The sequence below is a fragment of the Tachyglossus aculeatus genome (assembly GCF_015852505.1).
Source record: "Tachyglossus aculeatus isolate mTacAcu1 chromosome 12 unlocalized genomic scaffold, mTacAcu1.pri SUPER_6_unloc_1, whole genome shotgun sequence".
Taxonomy (NCBI): domain Eukaryota; kingdom Metazoa; phylum Chordata; class Mammalia; order Monotremata; family Tachyglossidae; genus Tachyglossus; species Tachyglossus aculeatus.
The window spans coordinates 3,948,921-3,974,064 of record NW_024044828.1 but is presented as its reverse complement, the minus strand read 5'-3'; the positions used below and the strand labels follow the sequence as shown (position 1 = coordinate 3,974,064).

Sequence of the window (25,144 nt, the reverse complement as noted above, 5' to 3'; positions counted from 1 at the left end):
TTGATAAACTGCTTTGAGTTGGAATCAATTGGGTGCCTATGTCTTGTCCTAGAACAACAGCAGTTTGGTATTTTGTTTCCTGTCACTTAAGTGCAGTTTTATCACCTACAAGACATTGTCAGAGCTGAAGGCTAGTCAGTCAATCAGTCGTACTTATTGAGTGCTTACTGTGTGCAGAGCACTGTACTAAGCCCTTGGGAAGTACAGTACAATAGATGTGGTAGACACATTCCCTGCCCACAATGAACTCACAGTCTAGAAGGGGAGACAGACACTAATATAAGTAGATAAATTACCGATATGTACCTGAGTGCTTTGGGGCTGGGTGCGGGGGTGGTGAATGAAGGGAGCAAGTCAGGATGACGCAGAAGGGAGTGGGAAAAAGAGGAAAGGGGCCTTCGTCAGGGAAGGCCTCTTGGAGGAGGTGTGCCTTCAATAAGGCTTTGATCGACTGTTGGATGTGAAGAGGGAGGACGTTCTAGGGCAGAGGCAGGACGTGGACAAGAGGATATAGCATGAGGGTATAGCTATGTATCAGTAGATTTCCGGACCTACTTAAAAAACCAAAAAAAAAAAAACCGTTCATGGAATTATCTTGTCATAAAACATCTTGTTTATATGCTGCCTCATTTGCTTCTCATTTCCAAGGAGGCAAGAAGCTGCCCTGCCCGGCACTCTAGTGGACCGTATTGTGTTCAGTTGATTCAGTGTGAGGCAGAGTCATTATAGACACACTGAACAATCCCAATTTGACACCATTTCCATTGACCCAGCTTCTTAAGGGATGGTCTCCGAATCAGCGTGGCCCAGTGGAAAGAGCCTGGGAGTGGGCATGGGAGTCAGAGGACCTGGGTTCTGATCCCAGCACCACACCGCCACCCTCCCCCCCCAGCGTGTGTGTGTGTGTGTGTGTGTGTGTGTTAAGGCCTACATTGTGCCAGACACTGTACTAAGCGCTGGGATAGATACAAGCTAATCAGGGTGGACACAGTCCCTGTCAATCAATCAATCAATCATATTTATTGAGCGCTTACTGTGGCAGAGCACTGTACTAAGCGCTTGGGAAGTCCAAGTTGGCAACACCTAGAGACAGTCCCTACCCAACAGTGGGCTCACAGTCTAAAAGGGGGAGACAGACAACAAAACCACACATACTAACAAAATAAAATAAATAGAATAGATATGTACAAGTAAAATAAATGAATAAATAAATAGAGTAATAAATATGTAATAATAATAATGTCGGTATTTGTTAAGCGCTTACTATGTGTAAGGCACTGTTCTAAGCGCTGGGGTAGATACAAGGTAATCAGGTTGTCCCACATGGGACTCACAGTCTTCATCCCCATTTTACAGATGAGGGAACTGAGGCCCAGAGAAGTTAAGTGACTTGCCCAAAGTCACACAGCTGACAAGTGGCAGAGCCGGGATTTGAACCCACGACCTCTGACTCCAAAGCCCGGGCTCTTTCCACTGAGCCACGCTGCTTCCTTGTACATATATATGTACAAACATATATACATATATACAGGTCCCACTTGCGGTTCACAACCTTAATCCCCGTTATACAGATGAGGGGACTGAGGCCCAGAGAAGTGAAGTGACTTGCCCTAGGTCACGCAGCAGACGAGAGGCGGAGCCGGGACTAGAACCCAGGTCCTTCTGACTCTCGGGTCCGTGCTCTATCCACCCGACCACACTGCTTAACTTGTCTGCTTTGTTACCTTGGGCCAGTCACTTAACCTCTGTGGGCCTCAGTTTCCTCGTCTTTAAAACGGGAATTAAATCATACTCCCTCCTACTTAGACTGTGAGCTCCATCTGGGACAACCTGATTAGTTTGTGTCTACCCCAATGCTTAGTACAGTGCTTGACACATCGTAAGCACTTAGCAGATACCATAATTACTGTTAACAAAAGCAGATCCTTTTGGACCTAGGGAAGGGATGCAGCTTTCTTTTTCCAGCTGTCATTGGGCACATCTCCAAATGCTTATCCTCCTATGTCAGATTTGGCCCCGAGGCCTTGAAAATAAATAAATTGGATGGCTAGCAGCATTTCCAGCCTACATGGAGCAGAAAGGAACCCAAATCATCCCTGAGCCAGGTTTTGAACATTTTTACAGACTGGAGCCAACAAAACTGCCTGGAGGAGTGACCATTTGTAATTAACATTCGAGAAGCTGTGAACATGCAGATCTGTTCTGGAGAGATCAGAATGCTTTGACCCGTCTGTGTTTGTTCCTCGTTTTCTCTGTCCTCAACTACCTATCGGAGTGAACTGAGAATCTCCAGAGAATCAATCAATCAATGTCGTATTTATTGAGCGCTTACTGTGTGCAGAGCACTGTACTAAGCGCTTGGGAAGTCCAAGTTGGCAACATAGAGAGACAGTCCCTACCCAACAGTGGGCTCACAGTCTAAAAGGGGGAAGACCTTGTCTGGAGCCACATGTCTGCAATGAGACACTGGGCAAGTCACTTCATTTCTCTGTACCTCAGTTACCCCATCTGAAAATGGGGATTGAGACTGTGAGCCCCACATGGGACATGGACTGTGTCCCGACCTCGATTAGCTTGTATCTACTCCAGTGCTCTGTACAGTGCCTGGCACACAGTAAGCGTTTAACAAATACCATAGAAAAAAAATCCTGGTGCAGATGCCTAATAGTATTAAAAACTAATGTTTTCACCTACAGCGTATGGAATTTGTAGTCACAACGGGAAGTTGAAGGGGTCAGAATCATCAGAAGTTTCAAAAGGCATTTTTCAAAATAATAGCAATGATATTTAATGAACGATTACTATGTGCCAACTGTCAGCTGTGTGACTTTGGGCAAGTCACTTAACTTCTCCGGGCCTCATCTGTAAAATGGGGATTAAAACTGTGAGCCCCCTGTGGGACAAACTGATCACCTTGTAACCTCCCCAGCGCTTAGAACAGTGCTTTGCACATAGTAAGCGCTTAACAAATACCATCATCATCATTATTATTATTATGCGCCAACTCCAGCGCTGAAGACGGGGGTTGCTAGGTGATAAGTAAACCAGTCACAGTCCTCGTTCTACATGGGAATCACGGTCAAAGAGTTGGAAGAGGAGTGATCCCCATTTTACAGGTGAGGAAGCTGAGGCACAGAGAGCTTAAGTGACTTGTCCAAGGTCACTCAGCAAATAAGGGGCAGAGCTGGGACTAGAACCTGAGTCTCCTGACTCTTAGGCCTATGTGGATGTAGAATGGATCGCTAGAGAGAAAGTTAGAGGTGAAGAAAGAACAATGAAGCTAATTGTTAGATGTAAGCTCTTTGTGGGCAGGGAATGTGTCTGTTTATTATATTGTCCTCTCCCGGGCGCTTAGTACAGTGCTCTGCACATAGTAAGCACTCAATAAATACGACTGACTGACAAACTAAGCATTTGGGAGAGAGTAAAACGCAACAGGGTCGGAATTTGCGCTCCTTGCCCACCACAGACTTACAGTCTTCAGGGGGAGACAGGCTTTAAAATGAATTCCATCATCATCATCAATCGTATTTATTGAGCGCTTACTGTGTGCAGAGCACTGTACCAAGCGCTTGGGAAGTACAAGTTGACAACATATAGAGACAGTCCCTACCCAACAGTGGGCTCACGGGAGAAATAGTGAAGGATTCATTCATTCAATCGTATTTATTGAGCGCTTACTGTGTGCAGAGCACTGTGCTAAGCATGTTCGTGGTGGGCAGGGAATGTCTGTCGTATTGTATTCTCTCAGGCGCTTAGTACTATGCACACAGTAAGCGCTCAGTAAATACGATTGAATGAAGTGCTGTGAGGACAGAGTGAGCATCAAATGCTTATGTTATCATGTCGTGACTCTGATAGTTCCGCGTATGCTTGAATGTGCGGTGCCTGAGTGTCGTGACTCATTTCAGGTCCTTTATTTTCTGCTTTTCCTCTTCAGCTTCATCGGCAGGGCGTCTGAGAGCCTTCACGCGTCAGGGTGCCATAGACGCGTATGTCAGCCAAGTGGGGAAAGTGGCCTTGAAATCCCAGAAAGGTTAGCCAAACGGAACGTTCTGCTATAACGTATGATGTAAGGAAGGTTTTCTGTAGCATTCGGGAAGCAGATGGAAAATTGGAAGAGGATCCCGTCCAGATTGAAAGAGTTATTGAGGGAAAATGAATTCTGGTGAAACCTAATGACGTTCAAAAAAAGGCATAAGCCAGAGTAGTAGATGAAAAGGATCCCGGCCTCGTGAGTCACGCTGGGTTATAGGGTTGCCCCGGGGGAATCAATCAATCATCAATCGATCCGTTCCTTCATCGGTAAAATGGGGGGCCAACCCCCGGGACATCTGGGACTTAGTAAAATGATTATAAAGCAGTTGACAAATACGAAACAGGCATAGTAATCGAGCAGTGCAGTGATTGGCACATAGCACTTAAGAAATACCATCAGCATTATTATTAGTAGTAATAATAATAATGATGGCATTTATTAAGCTCTTACTATGTGCAAAGCTCTGTTCTAAGCGCTGGGAGGTTACAAGGTTGATCAGGTTGTCCCACATGAGGCTCACAGTCTTCGTCCCCATTTTAAAGATGAGGGAACTGAGGCACAGAGAAGTGAAGCGACTCGCCCAAAGTCACACAGCTGCCAGTCGGCAGAGCCGGGATTGGAACCCATGGCCTCTGACTCCAAAGCCAGGGCTCTTTCCACTGAGCCACGCTGCTTCTCTCTTACTAAGCTGTTGGGAGAGGAAAATACAACAGAGTTGTGCACATTAGCAAGTGGCCAGTGGGGTTTTGCATCGATTCCAAGTTAATCAGGTTGGACACGGTCCATGTTTGCTTGTCTTCTTTCCCATAGACCACACTGCTTCCGCGGGCAATTAATCCAGAGGCCTTCGGTAAAGGGAGGTGGTGGATCAGATTGCCTCTCTCCCACTGTCCCTGCACCCACAGAGGGAGAGAATAATAATAATAATAATAATAATAATAATAATAATAATAATTCCAGCACTTAGAACAGTGCCTTGCACATAGTAAGCGCTTAACAAATACCATTATTATTAATATTATTATTAATAATAATGGTATTTGTTAAGCGCATACTAGCTTAAGCGCTAGTAAGCAGAGAAGCAGCGTGGCTCAGTGGAAAGAGCCCGTGCTTTGGAGTCAGAGGTCATGGATTCAAATCCCAGCTCCGCCAGTTGTCAGCAGTGTGACTTTGGACAAGTCACTTAACTTCCCTGTGCCTCAGTTACCTCATCTGTAAAATGGGGATTAAGACTGTGAGCCCCACATGGGACAACATGATCACCTTGTATCCCCCCAGTGCTTAGAACGGTGCTTTGCACATAGTAAGCGCTTAACAAATACCATCATCATTATTATTATTATGACTATGCGCCGAGCACTATAATAATAGGGATATTTGTTAAACGCTTACTATGTGCCGGGCACTGTAATAAGCTCTGGAGCGGATACAAGTAAATCAATCAATCGTATTTATTGAGCGCTTACTGTGTGCCGAGCACTGTACTAAGCGCTTGGGAAGTACAAGTTGGCAACATATAGAGACAGTCCCTACCCAACAGTGGGCTCACAGTCTAAAAAATCGGGTTGGACGCAGTCCCTATCCCCATTTGGGGCTCACAGTCTACATCCCCATTTTACAGATGAGGTAACTGAGGCCCAGAGAAGTGAAGCGACTTGCCCGAGGTCCCGCGGCAGACAAGTGGCAGGGCTGGGATTAGAACCCAGGCCTGTGCTCTATCCACTAAGCCATGCCGCTTCTCATGTATCTACCTCAGTGCTTAGCACATAGTAACAAGTACCGTAATTATGAACGATAAATGGCGTCTACACGCTTCAGAGCTAAGCCTGTATCACCTGTCCGGATTGGAGCCAAAACGAAGATTGGTTCATTCCCGGGGGGCCTGGCCGAGGAGGGAATTCCGGAATTCCGGACCCAGCGGCCTCCCCGGAGTTCTCTCCTGGGCAGGATGTGGTCTCTGAGTCACATGCCTGGGATAGACGAATTGAGAAGCAGGGGAGCCTAGTGGAAAGAGCACGGTTTAGCCTCCATCACCTGTCTGCTGTGTGACTCAGACACGGGGGAAATGCACCCACAGAGGGAGAGAATAATAATAATAATAATACCTCCTTCCCTTCCCCAAAGCACCTGTATATATGTATATATGCTTGTACATATTTATTACTCTATTTATTTATTTTACTTGTACATATCTATTCTATTTATTTTATTTTGTTAGTATGTTTGGTTTTGTTGTCTGTCTCCCCCTTTTAGACTGTGAGCCCACTGTTGGGTAGGGACTGTCTCTAGATGTTGCCAACTTGTAGTTCCCAAGCGCTTGCACACAGTAAGCACTCAATAAATACGATTGATGATGACGATGATGACGATGAAATGGACGGCGTCCAACCTAAGGCGCTTGGACCCACCCCAGCGGTTAGTACCGTGGCTGGTACACAGTAAGCGCTTAACAATAAATGACAAAAGAATGATGCCCAGCTCACTCTGTTCCAGGGAGCATCGTCGTCAAGGTGCCATCCTCTCTGCAGGCTGGCGTCCGCCTCTCAGGAAGCAAGGTGGACGTGAAGCCGGAGATTCAACTGCAAGAAATGTCTCAGGTCTTCAGAGATGACGGGGTACTGATCACTGGTAAGAAGGCTCCGGGCCCTTTCAGTAAATCGGATTTATTGAGCGCGTACTTTGCGCAGACCGCTGTACTAAGTGCTTGGGAGAGTACAATGGTAACTATAAACAGATACATTCCCAGCCCACGACAAGCTTACAGCCTGGTCCGTCGTTCTTAATCGGGATACGGAACCATCCGTGTCCAGCTGGTGTTCTGAGAGTGTGTAGGGCACATTCTTGGCTAATCAGGGCAGCTGTTGGCGAGTACCTCTCCCCCCGGGAGACCTTCCCCTCTCCGTCAGCAGCACATCACGTCTGTCCCCTGGGGATCTTCTTGTCCGTGCCGGCGATCCCGGACGAGTGTCGTTCCTCCGCTCTGCCGACCGCGACGTGCTCGCTTCGAGCCGGTGGCGGCTTGGCCGACAAAATGGAGTCGGTCCGGTCAAGCCCGTCACGGGTCCTCTTGCGTCCCGGAGCCGTGCCGAATGTGGTTTCCTTTTGACACTCTTGGTGTGGTCCAAAAATATCCTCACAGGCTGGTTCCTCTCCTCTGCTGCGTGGTCATGTTAGCTTCACAAACTGGGAAGGTGTTATAAATTGATTTGCACATGCTATTCATTCACTTATTTCTGCGTACGTTTAATCTTCTCTACCCTTTTAAATGGCGAATGTGTCGTCGTTTTCCTCCGACTCCCACAATTTGTAAAGAATACAGGTTTTTTTCTGCCGCCCCCATTATAACATGTAAGCTTCTTGAAGGCAAGGACCATATCCATTGCTTCCATTGCACTTTCCCAAACAGTACAGTGCTTTGCACTCCAGCATTCTTGGTCGGTGGTTTGCCTCCCAGAAAAATCAACGCGTACCATTCTGTGTTTCAGGACACATGAATCAAACGACGGACAATGACAAATGGATCAAGGCCGAGGCCCCGAATGGTACTGTGACTCTTGAGAGCCAGAGCTGGTTTCAGTCTCTGAAACTCAGCAGTGGTTGACGGGTTCAGTTGCTAAAAAGAGCAATTCGTGAACGGCAGAGTTCCGGAAGACACTAAAAAGGGCATAACCATTATGAGTAAATGATTGTTTTAGTCTAGCTATTGTGTGACAAACTGCTGTGACAAGTGTCCCAGAGAGCAACCCAACTTCAAGATAGAATCACCTGTCGACTGAATGGATACGTGACAGTTTTCACCAAAGCAACCGCAGGCAAGTGGAAATCCAAAACCTCACTGTGGCCATATAAATTTTAAATCCGTTTAATTATCTGCTAGATTTAGATGGAAGACATTCACCGCGGTGTGTGACAAACTGCTGTGACAGGTATTCCCGTGAAGGCCTGCCAAGAGAACAACATAACTTCAAGATAGAATCATCTGTGGACTTGGTGGATGTGTGAAAGTTTTCGCCAAAGTAACCACTGGCCAGTGGAAGTCCAAAACCTCACTGTGGCAATGTACTTTTAATTATCTGATGTATAAAAGATAGAAGACATTCCTTGCAGCGTGACACTTTTTAATGAACTTCCTTGCTTTTAAGTTTGCGAAGTTTCCTTGCAAGTTTGCAAAGTTTGCAAAGTGTCCTTGCAAGTTTGCAAAGTTTGCAAAGTTTCCTTGCAAGTTTGCAAAGTTTCCTTGCAAGTTTGCAAAGTTTCCTTGCTTTTAAGTTTAAGTGAAAAGTTCCTTGCTTTTTCCACTTTGTTTAAGTGAAAACAAAGCTCCGTTCTGGGAACCTTCGGGTCTCCGGCAAAGCTAAGCAGATCCGTGCACTTTATGTGATTTTAAAAAAAGATCATGAAAGTATTTCGTTTCTAACAAAACACTGAAAATCCTGCAAATTCTGTCCTTTGAAATTAAACCCGATTCTGGTTCCTTTTTCCCAGCTTAACTTCCAGGCTGTGAGACAAGGAAACGGCGCAGAACGTGCGGGTCTCAGTGCTAAGCTCCCTTTCTCTGGTCACACTCCCCCGTGGGCACGGACGGAACGTGCTCGAGTTTGGAAGGGTCTTGTCTGCTTGATTTTTTTACCTATTAAAATTAAAAAAAAATTAAAATTAAAAATTAAAATTAAAAAAGAGGGGACGATGAGGCAACTTTCTCAAAATATGCTCGTTCTTCTCCCAGGCAGGCACACGTCCTCTCCCACAGCTAAAAATAAAGCCATCAGAGAAGCCAATGAGAAGCCACAAGGGTCACGATTATAGCAGACGTTATGTACTGAGCACTTGGGAGAGTACAGTGTAACAAACAGACCCATTCCCTGCCCACGATGAGCTTACAGTCTAGAGGGACCGTAAGCCTCTTCTCCCTTGGAAGCGGGAAGCAAACCCCGCTAGGGGAGACTCCGACCCCCTGCCATGGCGCAGAAGCCCAAGAAGCAGCGTGGCTCAGTGGAAAGAGCCCGGGCTTTGGAGTCAGAAGTCATGGGTTCAAATCCCAGCTCCGCCACCTGTCAGCTGTGTGACTTTGGGCAAGTCACTTCACTTCTCTGCGCCTCAGTTACCTCCTCTGTAAAATGGGGATGAAGACTGTGAGCCCCACGTGGGACAACCCGATCACCTTGTAACCTCCCCAGCGCTTAGAACAGTGCTTTGCACATAGTAAGTGCTTAATAAATGCCATCATTATTATTATTACTATTATTATGGCTTCTCCCAGGGGGACACTGGTCACTGGCATAAGAAGGAAATCTGAGCTGGGAGGATTCTGCCAATATGTCGCTGCATTTGGCCTTCTGCATTTTTCTCCACCCCTCTTCCAGGAATTCCGTGCCATCCGCTCCTCCATCCGGAGCTGGAAAACCACCTCACCTCCCTCCAGGTCCGTGTGGGAGCTTGGTTACTGGTCACGGCGTTACTGGTTATGGCTTCCCCTGCACCTCACCCCATCAGGATTCCCCGTTAAGGATTACAGCACTGCCTCCCTCACCGCCAACACTCAACCATCATCATGCCATAGGGGATAGAGCACAGACACGGGAATCAGAAAGTCGTGGGTTCTAATCCTGACTCTACCGCTTGCCTGCTGTGTGGCCTTGGGCGAGTCACGTCGCTTCTCTGGGCCTCAGTTCCCTCATCTGTAAGACTGTGAGCCCCAAATGGGACCGGATCCAGCGCAATTTACCCATATCCAACCCAGCGCTTAGTACAGTGCCTGACACCCAGTAAGCGCTTAAATACCACAGTTATTGTCGTTATTGTCATCTGGCCCGAAAGCCTTCCTTGGTTCTTTTTTCCCCTCAGTTTACAGGCTATGAAATGAGAAAGCAACTTAGAATGCGTGGTCTCGGTGCGGAGTTCACTTTTTCCGGTCACACTCCTCCACGGGCACAAACAGAGCGTGTTCGAGTTTGGAAGGGGCTTATCCACTTGGTGGTACCTATTAATTCAGAGGGACCAATGGGGCAACTTCCCTGAAATATGCTCATTCTTCTGCCAAGCAGGGACACATTCTCTCCCGCAATTGGAAACGTTCCCTCTCCTCACTCCCGACTCCCACCAGCAACCCCAGGGAACAAAAGATCCCTTAGCTTTTTCTAGTAAAAGAAAAACAGGGCTCCCAGGGACTCTGAGGCTCATTTTACAGATCAATCAATCCATCGATCGTATTTATTGAGCGCTTACTGTGTGCAGAGCGCTTGGGAAGTACAAGTCGGCAACATATAGAGACGGTCCCTACCCGACAGTGGGCTCACGGTCTAGAAGGGGGAGGGAACGGCGGCCCAGAGAAGCGAAGTGACTTGCCCAAGGTCACATGGCGGAGCCGGAATTAGAACCCAGCTCCTTCTGACTCCCAAGCCCGGGCTCTACCCACTAGAACATACTGCTTCTCCTGGGAGGTTGACGCCGGGCCGCATCACACGACAAACGGTTGCCTCACCCCTCTCCTTCGTCGTCCAAGCTCAATAAAAGCCCAGTCTGATCGGAGATAAATCAATCCCTGACCCAGCCTCGTCGGCGATAAATCAGTCGTAACTGTGAGTTGAGTTAAGGTGAGAAATCCGCGCCACGGGAAAAAAAAAAAGGGCTTTTTTTCTTTTTTATTGCTAAAAACAAACGAGCAACGCCTCTACGAAAGGACAGAGAGCCGTTCGCTCCACGCGAACCTAGGGTCCCAGCCAAAAGGAGACGGAATCCGACAGGAGTTCGCCCCCTTTCCCTATTAGCCGCCGAAGCGAGAAGCCGCTCGTGGGGAATCACCGGGAAAATTCCCTTCCCGGCCGCGAGGACGGTCACATTTTTGTGGATCGCAGTGGGATCCGGAGGGTGTGTTGAAATTACGGGATCTTCTTTCTGTGGTGAGACGGGGCTCCCCGCCCAGCCGGGGGCTTCGGGGCCTTGGGCGGCGTGGAGGGGAAGAGGGGGTTCCCTTCGGCGTCGTAGCCCAGCCACGGCGGGGGGTCCTCCGTATTGTACTCCTGCTGCCGGACCCTGTTGGAAAGTTTGGAAGCCGCTGCTCTGCCAAAAAAAAAAAACAACCACAAAAACAAAAACGGAGTGATTCACAGCCTCTCTTGGCCATTCGCACTGGAAGCTGGGTCAGAACGAACACCAGGCAGGAATGGTTATTATTATCATTATTGTTATAGTTATTACTGTTATTCATGTGGCACTGAACTGCTTTATGATGTGTCGGGCGCTGCTGTAGGCGCTGAGGTAGATACAAGTTCATCAGATCAATCAATCAATCATATTTATTGAGCGCTTACTGCGTGCAGGGCACTGTACTAAGGGCTTGGGAAGTACAAGTTGGCAACATATAGAGACAGGCATCATCATCATCAATCGTATTTATTGAGCGCTTACTGCGTGCAGAGCACTGTACTAAGCGCTTGGGAAGTCCAAGTTGGCAACACATCGAGACGGTCCCTACCCAACAGTGGGCTCACAGTCTAAAAGGTCTGACACAGTCTCTGTCCCACGTGGGACTCACAGTAGGAGGGAGGACAGGTAGCGTGGCTCAGTGGAGAAGAGGACGGGCTTTGGAGTCAGAGGTCGTGGGTTCGACTCCCGGCTCTGCCACCTGCCTGCTGTGTGACCTTGGGCAAGTCACTTAGCTTCTCTGAGCCTCAGTTACCTCGTCTGTAAAATGGGGATTAAGACTGTGAGCCCCATGTGGGGCAACTTGGTCACCTTGTATCCAGCGCTTAGAACAGTGCTCTGCACATAGTAAGCGCTTAACAAATACCATTATTAAGCGCTTAGTACAGTGCTCTGCACACAGTAAGCGCTCAATAAATACGATTGATGATGATGACTCCCCATTTAAAGGTGAGGAAACTGAGGCACAGTGAAGTGACTTGCCCAGGGTCACACAGCGGGTAAATGGTGGAACCAGGATTAGAACGCAGCTCCTCTCCCAGACCTGGGCTCTTTCCCCAGATCGTGCATTGTATTAAGCTCCGGGGTACATGCAGGTTAATCAATCAATCATATTTATTGAGCGCTTACGGTGTGCAGAGCACTGTACTAAGCGCTTGGGAAGTCCAAGTTGGCAACATATAGAGACAGTCCCTACCCAACAGTGGGCTCACAGTCCAGAAGGTTAATCAGGTTGATTATCGTTCTTGTTCCACATGGTGCTCACGGTGTCATTGCCCATTTTGCAGATGAGGCGACTGAGGCGCAGAGAAGCAAAGTGACTTGGATGACGAGGACGGACCCGCTTTTGGTCCACGTAGCTGGGATATTTCCGGCCCAGGAGCCCCCCTGCCCAGTAAGTATCAGCAGTGGTAGGGACAGGATTCAGAACAACCAGCTGCTATTCTTTCCACGTCCCCCGGTTCCCCCGGGCACTGAGCACGGGCCACCCGGAATAATAGCCGGGGGCGAAGCCTGGTCCTCCTTATCCCTAATAATATCCCTAATAATAATTACGGTATCTGCTAAGCGCTTACTATGTGCCAGGCACTGTACCCACCAGGACTGGAGTTCACGAGCGGGCCTAATTTAACCTGCCCTTATGGGCTTTCCACAGTGGCCCCCATCTCTTGGTGATCTCATCATCATCATCATCATCATCATCATCATCATCAATCGGATTTATTGAGCGCTTACTATGTGCAGAGCACTGTACTAAGCGCTTGGGAAGTACAAATTGGCAACATCATCATCATCAATCGTACTTATTGAGAAATTGGCAACATATAGAGACAGTCCCTACCCAACAGTGGGCTCACAGTCTAAAAGGGGGAGAAAGAGAACAAAACCAAACATACTAACACAATAAAATAAATCGGATAGATATGTACAGGTAAAATAAATAAATAAATAAATAAATAAATAGAGTAATAAATATGTACAAACATATATACATATATACAGGTGCTGTGGGGAAGGGAAGGAGGTAAGATGGGGGGGATGGAGAGGGGGACGAGGGGGAGAGGAAGGAAGGGGCTCAGTCTGGGAAGGCCTCCTGGAGGAGGTGAGCTCTCAGCAGGGCCTTGAAGGGAGGAAGAGAGCTAGATCTCAAACCTACAGAAGCTGTCCAGCCTCCCCCTTTTTTTTTTTATGGTATTTGTTAAGTGCGCCAGGCACTGTACTAAGCGTTGGGGGAGATACAGGCTAATCAGGTTGTTCGCAGCCCAGGTCCCCCATGGGGCTCGCAGTCTTTATCTCCGTTTTACAGATGAGGGAACTAAGGCCCAGAGAAGTCAAGTGACTGGCCCAAAGTCACCCAGCAGATGGGGGGAGCCCTCAGACTCGAGGCCCGTGCTCTGTCCACTAGGCCACACTGCTTCTCCCCGGTCAGCCCGGACCTCTCTTAGGCTCCAGCCGGGAAAGGGGATGACAGGAGGGGCAGGCAGTCACCCGGTATGAGTTCTGCTCAACCTGCCCCAGAACCGCCACCCTCAGTGGCGCTAGGGCTTCAAGGCCCTACTGAGAGCTCGCCTCCTCCAGGAGGCCTTCCCAGACTGAGCCCCTTCCTTCCTCTCCCCCTCGTCCCCCTCTCCATCCCCCCATCTTAGCTCCTTCCCTTCCCGACAGCACCAGTATATATGTATATGTGTTTGTACATATTTATTACTCTATTTATTTATTTATTTTACTTGTACATATCTATTCTATTTATTTCATTTTGTTAGTATGTTTGGTTTTGTTCTCTGTCTCCGCCTTTTAGACTGTGAGCCCACTGTTGGGTAGGGACCGTCTCTATGTGTTGCCAATTTGTACATCCCAAGCGCTTAGTACAGTGCTCTGCACACAGTAAGCGCTCAATAAATACGATTGATGATGATGATGATGAAGAGAAGCAGTGTGGCATAGTGGACAGAGCACGGGCTCTGCCGCTTGTCTGCTTGGGCAAGTCACTTTACTTCTTTGGGCTTCAGTTTCCTCACCTGTAAAACGGCCATTAAGACTGCGAGCCTCATGAGAAACGGGCCACGTCCAACCCTATTTGCCCGGATCCACCCAAGTGCTTAGTACAGTGCCTGACACATAATAATAATAATAATAGCATTTATTAAGCGCTTACTATGTGCAAAGCACCGTTCTAAGCACTGGGGGATACAAGGTGATCAGGTTGTCCCACGTGGGGCTCACAGTCTTAATCCCCATTTTCCAGATGAGGGAACTGAGGCTCAGAGAAGTGAAGTGACTTGCCCAAGGTCACGCAGCAGACACGTGGCGGAGCCGGGAATCGAACCCATGGCCTCTGACTCCAAAGCCCGGGCTCTTTCCACTGAGCCATGCTGCTTCAATAGTAAGTGCTTAACAGATGCCACAATTATTACCATTAGTAAATCACCTGTAAAATGCGGATTGCGACTTCAAGGCCCACGTGGGACAGGGACTGTGTCCAACCTGGTTTGCTTGTAACCACCCGAGCACTTAGTACAGTGCCTGGCACGTAGTGAGCACTTCACAAATGCCATAACAATAATAACAGTAGGTAGGATTATGGCTTACTGCACTTTCGGAAAGGGTTGACCGACTTCCCCGAGATACAGAGTCGGCTACGGGGAGGGAAGGGGAGGAGGAGAGCACGGCGGAGATCATCTCTCTTCATTGATCTCCGTCTAGATCGGAGTTGTTCTCTTTAGGACAGTTGGGGGCTGGGGAGTGTCCTGAATTTAACTGCGAACCCTGACCCGCCGGGAGGTCACACCATTGCATCCGCATAAGCGCTTAGTACAGTGCTCTGCACATAGTAAGCGCTCAATAAATACGATTGATGATGGTGTCTCTTGGTTCTGGCCCAGAGAACAGCTCGCGTGGAGAGAAGACAAGTTCTCGGAGCGTGCGGTGTCCGCTAGGCCAGTCGCTTAACGCTATGGACTGAGAACTCCCCAGGTGGACTCCCCAGGCGTCCTCTTCAGAGAAATGTCTGGTTCTAAATTTGAAAACCATGGGGAAATAAGAGGGTTTTGTGCCATTAAAGATGTAGCGTAAGGTGTTCGGCCTTCAGCTGCATTTAGATAGTCTGTCGACCACACTGTCGGTAGAGAGGCAGCGTGGCCTGAGCCCACTGTTGGGTAGGGACTGTCTCTATATGTTGCCAATTTGTAGTTCCCAAGCGCTTAGGACAGTGCTCTGCACATAGTAAGCACTCAATAAATACGATTGATGATGATGATGATGATAGAGCACAGTCCTGGGAGCCAGAACGACCTGGGCTCTGATTTTGGCTCTGGGTGACCTCGATCAAGTTTCTTAATTTCTTCCGGCCTCAATTATCTGCAAAATGGGGATTAAAACTATGAGCCCCAAGTGGGGCACGGACTGTGTCCAACCTTGTATCTACCCTAGTGCTTAATACAGTGCCTGGCACATAGTAAGCGCTATAAAAGTACTAGAAAAAAAATCAGTGGCATTTATTGAGCGGTTCCTGCATGGACAGCATGGCGCATGAAAACTTTAGCCCCCCTTGCCAGCTTTCTCAGATTTCTCTCCCTAGGGACGCCTCTCTTTCCTTCCTTGGACACAGTTCACTCCTTTCATCACCATCATCATCAATCGTATTTATTGAGCGCTTACTATGTGCAGAGCACTGTACTGTGACCCCACTGGGAGCCAGTGAAAGAAATAGGAGGAGTGTGGCCTAGTGGACAAACTCATTCATTCACTAAATTGTATTTACTGAGCGCTTACTGTGTGCGAAGCACTGTACTAAGCACTTGGGCGAATACAATACTACAACAGACAGACACACCCCCTGCCCACAACGAGCTCACAGTCTAAAGGCAAAGCATGGGCCTGGGAATCAGGAGGACCTGGGTTCTAATCCCGGCTCTGCCGCGTGTCTGCTGCAAGACCCTTCACTTCTCTGTGCCTCAGTTACCGCGTCTGGAAAATGGGGATTAAGACTGTGAAGCCCTATATGGGACGGGGACGGTGCCCAACCCAATTACCTTGTGTCCACCCCGGGGCCTGGTTCAGTGCCTGGCACATAGTAAGCGCTTAACAAATACCACAATTACTATTATTATTACGAGGATACCCAAGTGCGTAAGTGGACTTGGAAATACTGAAATCACAATTGAAGGTCTATAGGATGGAGAGATAAGAGGTTAATCAGGGAAGGGCTCCTGGAGGAGCTCTGATTTCGGAAGGGCTGTGAAGGTCGGGGAGAGCAATGGTCTGCTGGATGTGAAAGAGGAGGGAACGAAGCAGCTTGATAGTGGATAAGCGCTTAGTACAGTGCTCTGCACATAGTAAGCGCTCAATAAATACGATTGATTGACAGGATGGAGCATAGAGCACAGGCCTGGGATTCAGAAGGACCTGAGTGCTAAATGCGGCTCTGCCGCATGTCTTCTGCATCACCTTGGGCAAGTCACTTCTCTGGGCCTCGGTTACCTCATCTGTAAAATGAGTATTAAGAGTGTGAGCCCTTATTAGAGTGAGACAGGGACTCTGTCCAACCTGATTACCTTGTCTCTACCCCAGAGCTTAGAACAGTGCTTGGCACATAGTAAGTGCGTATTAAGCACCATAATAATGATTATTTATTATTGTTATCATTATCCAGGTGTGAGGAAGAGAGCTCACCTCCTCCAGGAGGCCTTCCCAGACTGAGCCCCTTCTTTCCTCTCCCCCTCGTCCCCCTCTCCATCCCCGTCTTACCTCCTTCCCTTCCCCACAGCACCTGTATATATGTATATATGGTTGTACATATTTATTACTCTGTTTATTTATTTATTTATTTTACTTGTACATTTCTATCCTACTTATTTTATTTTGTTGGTATGTTTGGTTCTGTTCTCTGTCTCCCCCTTTTAGACTGTGAGCCCACTATCGGGTAGGGACTGTCTCTATGTGATGCCAATTTGTACTTCCCAAGCGCTTAGTACAGTGCTCTGCACATAGTAAGCGCTCAATAAATACGATTGATTGATTGATTGATTGATTGGTGGGATAGTTAAGGAGAAGACGGCACAGTGGGTAGGTTGGCTTGAGAGAAGCAGAGAGTGTGAGCTGGGGTCTGGTGGGTGGGAGAGGAGCAAAGATCAGTAGGGTTGTAGTGGGAGAGGAGCTAAAATCAGTAGGCGGGGAGAGAGCTGACGGAGTCTCTTCAAGCCACTGGTCAGGCTTGAAAACGTGGATTATGCTGCTCATATTTGGAAACTGCTCATGGAATAAACAGGGGATTTTACACTCTGTTCAGGAGAACTGTGGGCCTGGAAAAACAGATTGGGCCTTCTTGTAGTTTTGAGAGGCGGGGCTGATTGCAGGGTCAAATGTCACGTTTAGGGTGTAAATAGTGGTAGTAGTACTTACTGATTCCTTAAGAGAAGCATTTGTGAATCAGTGGCTTTGCATGGTAATGAGAAGCAGTGTGGCCTAGTGGAAAAAATACTGGGAATCAGGGAACCTGGGAGGGTCTATCAGCTGTAGCACTTGCCTGCTGGGTGGCCTCGGGCAAGTCACTTCAGTTGTCTGCCTCTGGTCTGCAAAACAGGATCCTTCTCCCCCAACATAATAATAATAATTATGATGGTATTTGTTAAGGGCTTACTATGTGCAAAGCACTGTTCTAAGCGCCGGGGAGGTTACAAGGTGAACAGGTCATCCTACGAGGGGCTCACAGTCCCAACATAATAATAATAATAATAATAATAATAATGGTATTTGTTAAGCGCTTACTATGTGCAAAGCACTGTTCTAAGCGCCGGGGAGGTTACAAGGTGAACAGGTCGTCCTACGGGGGGCTCACGGTTTTAATCCCCATTTTACAGATCATCATCAACCGTATTTATTGAGCGCTTACTATGTGCAGAGTACAGATGAGGTAACTGAGGCACAGAGAAGTGAAGTGACTTGCCCAAAGTCACACAGCTGACAGCAGAGCCGGGATTTGAACCCACGACCCCCGACTCCAAAGCCCGGGCTCTTTCCACCGAGCCACGCTGCTTCAACATCCGCCCCAGCCCGCGACTGTTCGCAAGAGGCTCTGAATTGAAATCGGGATCCCCAGAGTGGCCAACCTTGACCCGGATCGTCCCGGTAGTTATACTGTGGATGCTTATTCGGGCCGTAAGACTAAAACACCGATTTTCCGACCTCGGAAACCCCACAGGCGTCAACGGTGCCGTCTCCCGCGCCCTGCCCTGCGTCCTCTAAAGCCGGAGCCCGGCCGCCCGCTCTTACTTGGAAATGTGTCGGCAGTACAGCATCTTAAGGATCCGGAGGCCCTTGCAGCCCTTCCACAGGGCTTTAATGGTCTTGTCGCTGAGGTGGATGCAACCGGAGATGTCCAGGCTGTGCAGGTAACGGCAATTCTCCGACAGGAACTGTAGGCCGATGTCGGTCACCTGCGGGCGCGACGTAAGGTTGGCAGAGGGCTTTTTGTGCGGTTGTTTGTGTTGTGTGTGTCTAATAATATTTATTAAGCACCTACTGGGTACAGAGCCCTGTACTAAGCACTGGGAGAGAATGTACAGTTGAGAATTAGAACTGGTCCCTGTCCCTCGGGGGGCTTCATTCATTCATTCATTCATTCATTCATTCATTCAATCGTATTTATTGAGCGCTTACTGCGGGCAGAGCCCTGTACTAAGCGCTTGGGAAGTCCAAGTTGGCAACCTATAGAGACGGTCCCCACCCAGCAGCGGGCTCACAGTCTAGAAGGGGGAGACGGATAACGAAACATCAGCAGCAGCAGCATCAATCGTATTTATTGAGCGCTTACTGTGGGCAGAGCACTGTACTAAGCGCTGGGGAAGTCCAAGTTGGCAACCTACAGAGACGGTCCCCACCCAGCAGCGGGCTCACAGTCTAGAAGGGGGAGACAGATAACGAAACAGCAGCAGCAGCAGCAGCATCAATCGTATTTATTGAGCGCTTACTGTGGGCAGAGCACCGTACTAAGCGCTTGGGAAGTACTAATTGGCAACATATAGAGACAGTCCCTACCCAACAGTGGGCTCACAGTCTAAAAGGGGGAGACAGAGAACAAAACCAAACATGCTAACAAAATAAAATAAATAGAATAGATATGTACAAGTAAAATAAATAAATAAATAAATAGAGTAATAAATATGTACAAACATATACATATATACAGGTGCTGTGGGGAAGGGAAGGAGGTAAGATGGGGGGGATGGAGGGGGGATGAGGGGGAGACATATTAACAAAATAAAACATATTAACATATTAACAAAACATATTAACAAAACAAAACATATTAACAAAATAAAATCAATAGAATAAATATGTACAAGTAAAATAATAGAGTAATAAATATGTACAAACATATATACATATGTACAGGTGCTGTGGGGAGGGGAAGGAGATAAGGTGGGGGGGAGAGGAAGGAGGGGGCTCAGTCTGGGAAGGCCTCCTGGAGGAGGTGAGCTCTCAGTAGGGCTTTGAAGGGCTTTTACGGTCTTGTTTGTGTGTATTATGGTATTTGTTGAGCACTTGTTCTGTCCCAGGCAAGGTACTAAGCCATGGGGTAGAAGCTGAAAACAGGATGAGGATAAACCAGGAATGGGGAAAGTAGTTGGGCTTCAGAGGATATTTTTTTTTTTCTGGTCATCATCATCGTATTTATTGAGCGCTTACTATGTGCAGAGCACTGTACTAAGCGCTTGGGAAGTACAAATTGGCAACATATAGAGACAGTCCCTACCCAACAGTGGGCTCACAGTCTAAGCATGGTCGTTGTTCCGTGCTTAATGTGTGCCACCCACTATACTGAGTGCAAGTAGATGCAAGCTAATCAGGTTGGACACAGTCCCTGTCCCACATGGGGCTCGCAGTCTCAGTCCCCATTTTCCAGGTAACTGAGGCTCGGAGAAGTGAAAGGACTTGCCCCTGGTTAAACGGCAGAAAAGCGGCGGAGACGGAATTAGAACTCGGGTCCCATCCACTGCACTGTGATGCTTTCTATGTGCTGATGACTGGGGTAGCTCACTGTGGGTAGGGAATGTGGGTTTATTGTTACATTGTACTCTCCCAAGGGCTTTCTCAATCAATCAATCAATCACTCAATCGTATTTATTGAGCGCTTACTATGTGCAGAGCACTGTACTAAGCGCTTGGGAAGTACAAATTGGCAACACATAGAGACAGTCCCTACCCAACAGTGGGCTCACAGTCTAAAAGGGGGAGACAGAGAACAGAACCAAACATACCAACAAAATAAAATAAATAGGATAGAAATGTACAAGTAAAATAAATAAATAAAGAGTAATAAATATGTACAACCATATATACATATATACAGGTGCTGTGGGGAAGGGAAGGAGGTAAGATGGGGGGGATGGAGAGGGGGACGAGGGGGAGAGGAAGGAAGGGGCTCAGTCTGGGAAGGCCTCCTGGAGGAGGGGAGCTCTCAGCAGGGTCTTGAAGGGAGGAAGAGAGCTAGCTTGGCGGAGGGGCAGAGGGAGGGCATTCTCCAGTGTTGTGCACACAGTAAGCGCTCAGAAATACCAATAGCACTGGGGGAGGAGCCGATTTGGGCTCTGGGTAACACTGACAGCCCCTTATCGGCCTCCGCTATTTGGTGGTGTGGCGTCCTGTGCGGGCGGCTTCTTCCTCAGCAGAGCCACGTCATTGGGTTGGGCGTGATACGATCGTTCCACCCTCTCGGCAATTCCAAAAACACTCCTTTGCCCCAGGGTCCACGTCCACGGGGGTTTGCGGTGATATCTGTGGCACCGGGGAAGCGCTTACTCTGTGCCAGGCCCTGTCCCGAGTGGTGCGGTGGACACGGCATAAGCAGGTTGGTCACGGTCCCTGCCCCTCACCACAAGTAGGAAGGAGAATGGGTATTGAACCCCCTATTTTGCCGACGAAGAAACTGAGGAGGCCCAGAATAATAATAATAATAATAATAATAATGATGGCATTTATTAAGCGCTTACTATGTGCAAAGCACTGTTCTAAGCGCTGGGGAGGTTACAGGGTGATCAGGTTGTCCCACCTGGGGCTCACAGTCTTCATCCCCATTTGACAGATGAGGTCACTGAGGCCCAGAGAAGTGAAGTGACTTGCCCAAAGTCACACAGCTAAGTGGCGGAGCTGGGATTTGAACCCATGACCTCTGACTCCAGAGCCCGTACTCTTCCCACTGAGCCACGCTGCTTCAGAACAGTGAAGTGACTTACCCAAGGTCACCCAGCAGCAGCAGCAGGAGAGAAGCAGCGGGGCTCAGTGGAAAGAGCCCGGGCTTTGGAGTCGGAGGTCATGGGTTCAAATCCCAGCTCAGCCACTTGTCAGCTGTGGGACTTTGGGCAAGTCACTTAACTTCTCTGGGCCTCAGTTCCCTCATCTGTAAAATGGGGATTAAGACTCTGAGCCCCCTGTGGTACAACCTCATCACCTTGTAACCTCCCCAGCATCAGCATCATCATCATCAATCATATTTATTGAGCGCTTACTGTGTGCACAGCACTGTACTAAGCGCTTGGGAAGTACAAGTTGGCAACATAAACAGTTGGCAACATAAACAGCACTTTAGAACAGTGCTTTGCACATAGTAAGCGCTTAATAAATGCTATCATTATTATTATTATTACCCAGAAGACAAGTGGAACAGCTGGGATTAGAACCCACGTCTAATGCCCGGGCTCTTTCCACTAGGCCGCACTGCTTCGAACACAAAACCCAGCGAAGCCTCTCCTGGGTCCCTCCCATGACTGCCGCAGGCCTCGTTTCCTTGAGAAAATAAAGTTGGAAGAAAAGGAAAGCAAGGCGGACCTCCGGGCCCGACTAACTCAATCATTTGGCCCGGCGCACCAACTTCCCTCCTCTGTGACGTTCAGCACGTACCCTCGGACAGCCGGCGATATTGAGAGCTGTCAGCCTGTGGCAACAAATGGCCACGTTTTTCACCATTTCGCAGGACAGCTGGAGGCAATAAGAGACATCCAGGTAATCCAGGGCCGTTGTATTCTCACAGAACATCTGCAAACGGACAGTTAAAGTAATCGCCGAACCAGCCACAGAGCTTAATAATAATAATAATAATAATAATAATAATGGTATTTGTTGAGCCCTTATTATAAGCGTTGTCTAACTGCTGGGGTAGATTCCAGGTAATCAGGTTGGACCCAGTCCCTGTCCCACATGGGGCTCAAAGTCTTCATCCCCATTTTACAGGTGAGGGACCTGAGGCACAGGAAAGTTACATGACTTACCCAAGGGCACGCAGCAAACAAGTGGCAGAGCCGGGATTAGAAGCACTTTCGCTGACGCCCAAGCCCGTGCTCTTGCCACTAAGCCATAATAATAATAATAATAATAATAATGGCATTTGTTAAGCGCTTACTATGTGTAGAGCACTGTTCTAAGCACTGGGAGGGATACAAGGTGATCAAGTTGTTCCACATGAGGCTCACAGTCTTAATCCTCACTAAGCCATGGGCCAAGACATCAGATTGAAGCTACATTCAAACATCCACGCACTAGTGGGGTGTCCAGTAATCAAGATCCCATAACTCCCTGTGGGAGGGAAGTTCTTTCTTGAGTCATCTATATATATATATATATATATATATATGTGTGTGTGTGTATATATATATATATACGCACACATATATATATATAATGGCATTTATTAAGTGCTTACTATGTGCAAAGCACTGTTCTAAGCGCTGGGGAGTTTACAAGGTGATCAGATTGTCCCACGTGGGGCTCACAGGCTTAATCCCCATTTTACAGATGAGGTAACTGAGGCCCAGAGAAGTGAAGTGACTTGCCCAAAGTCACACAGCTGACAAGTGGCAGAGCCGGGATTTGAACCCATGACCTCTGACTCCAAAGCCCGCGCTCTTTCCACTGAGCCGTGCTGCTTCTCTTAATTTAGTCTAAATTAAATTGTTCCTGATGTAGGCATGCCAGTTCTTTCAGAGCTGTCGTCAGTCAATCAATCAATCAATCTGTGGTATTTATTGAGTGCCACCTGCCTGCAGAGCACTGTACTAAGCGTTTGGGCGAGCTCGCAAGAGTAGGTAGGCATGATCCTTTCCCTCAAGGAGCTATTCCTCTGAAGACAAGAAGAGAAGCAGTGTGGCCTAGTGGAAAGAGCCCGGGCCTGGGGGTCGGGTCCTAATCCCGGCTCCACCGCTTGTCTGCTGCAGGATCTTGGGCAAGTCATTTCACTTCTCCGGGTCTTAGTTACCTCACCTGTAAAATGGGGATTAAAACTGTGAGCCCCATATGGGACAGGGACGGTGTCCAACCTGATTAACTTGTATCTACCTTAGTGCTTAGTACAGTGCCTGGCACATATTTATTACTCTATTTATTTATCTATTTATTTTACTTGTACATATCTATTCTATTTATTTTATGTTGTTAGTATGTTTGGTTTTGTTCTCTGTCTCCCCCTTTTAGACTGTGAGCCCACTATTGGGTAGGGACTGTCTCTATATGTTGCCAGCTTGTACTTCCCAAGCGCTTAGTACAGTGCTCTGCACACAGTAAGCGCTCAATAAATACGATTGATGATGATGATAGTAAGCCCTTAACAAATACCATAAAAAAGATAATGATAATAACAGTAATAATAATAACTGTGGCATTTAAACTGTAAGATAATTGTGGGCGGGGAACGTGTCTGCTAATTCTGTTGTACTCTCACGAGTGCTTAGTAGAGTCCTCTGCACATGGTAAGCACTCAATAAATACCATTGATTGATTGATTCTGTTACTACTACTACTACTACTACTACTACTACTACTACTACTACTACTACTACTATGACATTGAATGACTTGTCCAAAGTCCCTCAGTAATGAAAAAAAAAATGATGGCATTTGTTCACTCATTCATTCATTCAATCGCATTTATTGAGCGCTTACTGTGTGCAGAGCACTGTACTAAGCGCTTGGGAAGTACAAGTCGGCAACATATAGGGACAGTCCCTACCCAACAATGGGCTCACGGTCTAGAAGAGGGAGACAGACAACAAAACAGTTACGAGAGTGCTCAGTAAATAGGACGACTTGACGGATTTATGAAAGCGTTCAGTAAATAGGCTGATTTGAGGGATTTACGAGACCGCTCAGTAAATGGGCTGATTTTAAAAAGTTACGAAAGTGCTCAGTCATTACGGTTTTAGGGATTTACGAGCGCTCAGTAAATAGGACGATTTGACAGATTTCCGAAAGCGGTCAGTAAACAGGAGGATCTTACGGATTTAGGAGCGCTCGGTAGATAGCTGACTTAACAGATTTACGAAAGCGCTCGGGAAATAGGCTGGTTTTAAGGAGTTCAGTCACGACGATTTCTCAGCGCTTACAACAATAAGCTTACAACTATGTGCAGAGCGCTGTTAGATCCTCTGGAGCAGGAGCCAAGCGGGACTGCCTAGACGGCTTAAGGGTGAGTTGCCTTCCGAGGTAAATCCCCCAGGTCTCTGATTTCTGGCGGAGGATCGTCTTACCTGAATCCCCAGGTCCGTGATGTTCTTACATTCGGACACAGTGAGCTGCTTGATTTGTCCGCGTTGGCTGAGGGCTGCCAGACCCTGCAAACAATAACCCAGTCACCGCTGCTGCACCTTCAAGCGAACAGTCCTTTTAAATGGACTTGAGCAAAGCTGAATGTAGTAGACAGAGTATTTCCCATCTTCCAGGTCAAGCCCTAGTGCCAATCACTCTATCCGGGTAGACACAAGGTAATCAGGCAGGACACAATTCCTGTCTCACATGGGACTCACAGCCTTAATCCCCATTTTACCAGTGCCCTAGGGAGCTGCCTTGCAGTAAGATCCCCCCCGCTTCATTTGCCTGCTCCTTGAACCACACTCCCCGCTTCCTCTTCCAAAATTTTGTCCGTAAAACCCCATTCCAGGCCTCTGTTGTGCTATTCGTTAAGTGCTCACCATGTGCCAGGCACTGTACTAAAAGCCGGGGTAGATAAGAGCTAATCAGGTTGGACATGATTCCCACTTATTCCCGAGGATCCTGGCATTGCAAGCCAGTGGCATCGAGCCCAAATTTAATTCTATTTTAACTCCGACTTCACAGGCTTTTCCCCGATTGTGTTTCCCATTCATTCGATGATATTTATCGAGCGCTTACTGTGTGCAAAGCACCGTACTTGGTAAG

The 25,144-nt window shown here is 47.8% G+C and overlaps 3 protein-coding genes across 5 annotated transcripts in view; 2 read left to right on the top strand and 1 right to left on the bottom strand.

The window, feature by feature from the left end:
• FAM185A (family with sequence similarity 185 member A) overlaps positions 1 to 8,146 on the top strand; it is a 40,935-nt gene extending 32,789 nt beyond the window's left edge. The window contains exons 8-10 of the mRNA XM_038740910.1: positions 3,941 to 4,036; positions 6,533 to 6,667; positions 7,525 to 8,146. Of these exons, the coding sequence (XP_038596838.1) occupies positions 3,941 to 4,036; positions 6,533 to 6,667; positions 7,525 to 7,640 (347 nt within the window). The 3' untranslated portion in view covers positions 7,641 to 8,146. The remainder of the gene's footprint in view (positions 1 to 3,940; positions 4,037 to 6,532; positions 6,668 to 7,524) is intronic.
• A 2,680-nt stretch (positions 8,147 to 10,826) lies between these two features.
• FBXL13 (F-box and leucine rich repeat protein 13) overlaps positions 10,827 to 25,144 on the bottom strand; it is a 114,226-nt gene continuing 99,908 nt past the window's right edge. Inside the window, exons 18-22 of one of the 2 annotated variants that reach the window (XM_038741486.1) lie at positions 24,478 to 24,561; positions 21,860 to 21,994; positions 18,233 to 18,396; positions 17,363 to 17,425; positions 10,827 to 11,098 (exon numbers count right to left, since the gene is read on the bottom strand). In XM_038741486.1, the coding sequence (XP_038597414.1) occupies positions 10,918 to 11,098; positions 17,363 to 17,425; positions 18,233 to 18,396; positions 21,860 to 21,994; positions 24,478 to 24,561 (627 nt within the window). In that variant the 3' untranslated portion in view covers positions 10,827 to 10,917. The remainder of the gene's footprint in view (positions 11,099 to 17,362; positions 17,426 to 18,232; positions 18,397 to 21,859; positions 21,995 to 24,477; positions 24,562 to 25,144) is intronic. The other variant, XM_038741487.1, reaches the window with a different exon arrangement.
• The window catches only part of LRRC17 (leucine rich repeat containing 17), a 70,225-nt gene continuing 57,340 nt past the window's right edge, over positions 12,260 to 25,144 (top strand). For both annotated transcript variants that reach the window (XM_038741489.1, XM_038741491.1), the window contains exons 1-3: positions 12,260 to 12,356; positions 18,162 to 18,351; positions 21,671 to 21,961. The gene's annotated coding sequence lies outside the window, so the exon portion shown is untranslated. The remainder of the gene's footprint in view (positions 12,357 to 18,161; positions 18,352 to 21,670; positions 21,962 to 25,144) is intronic.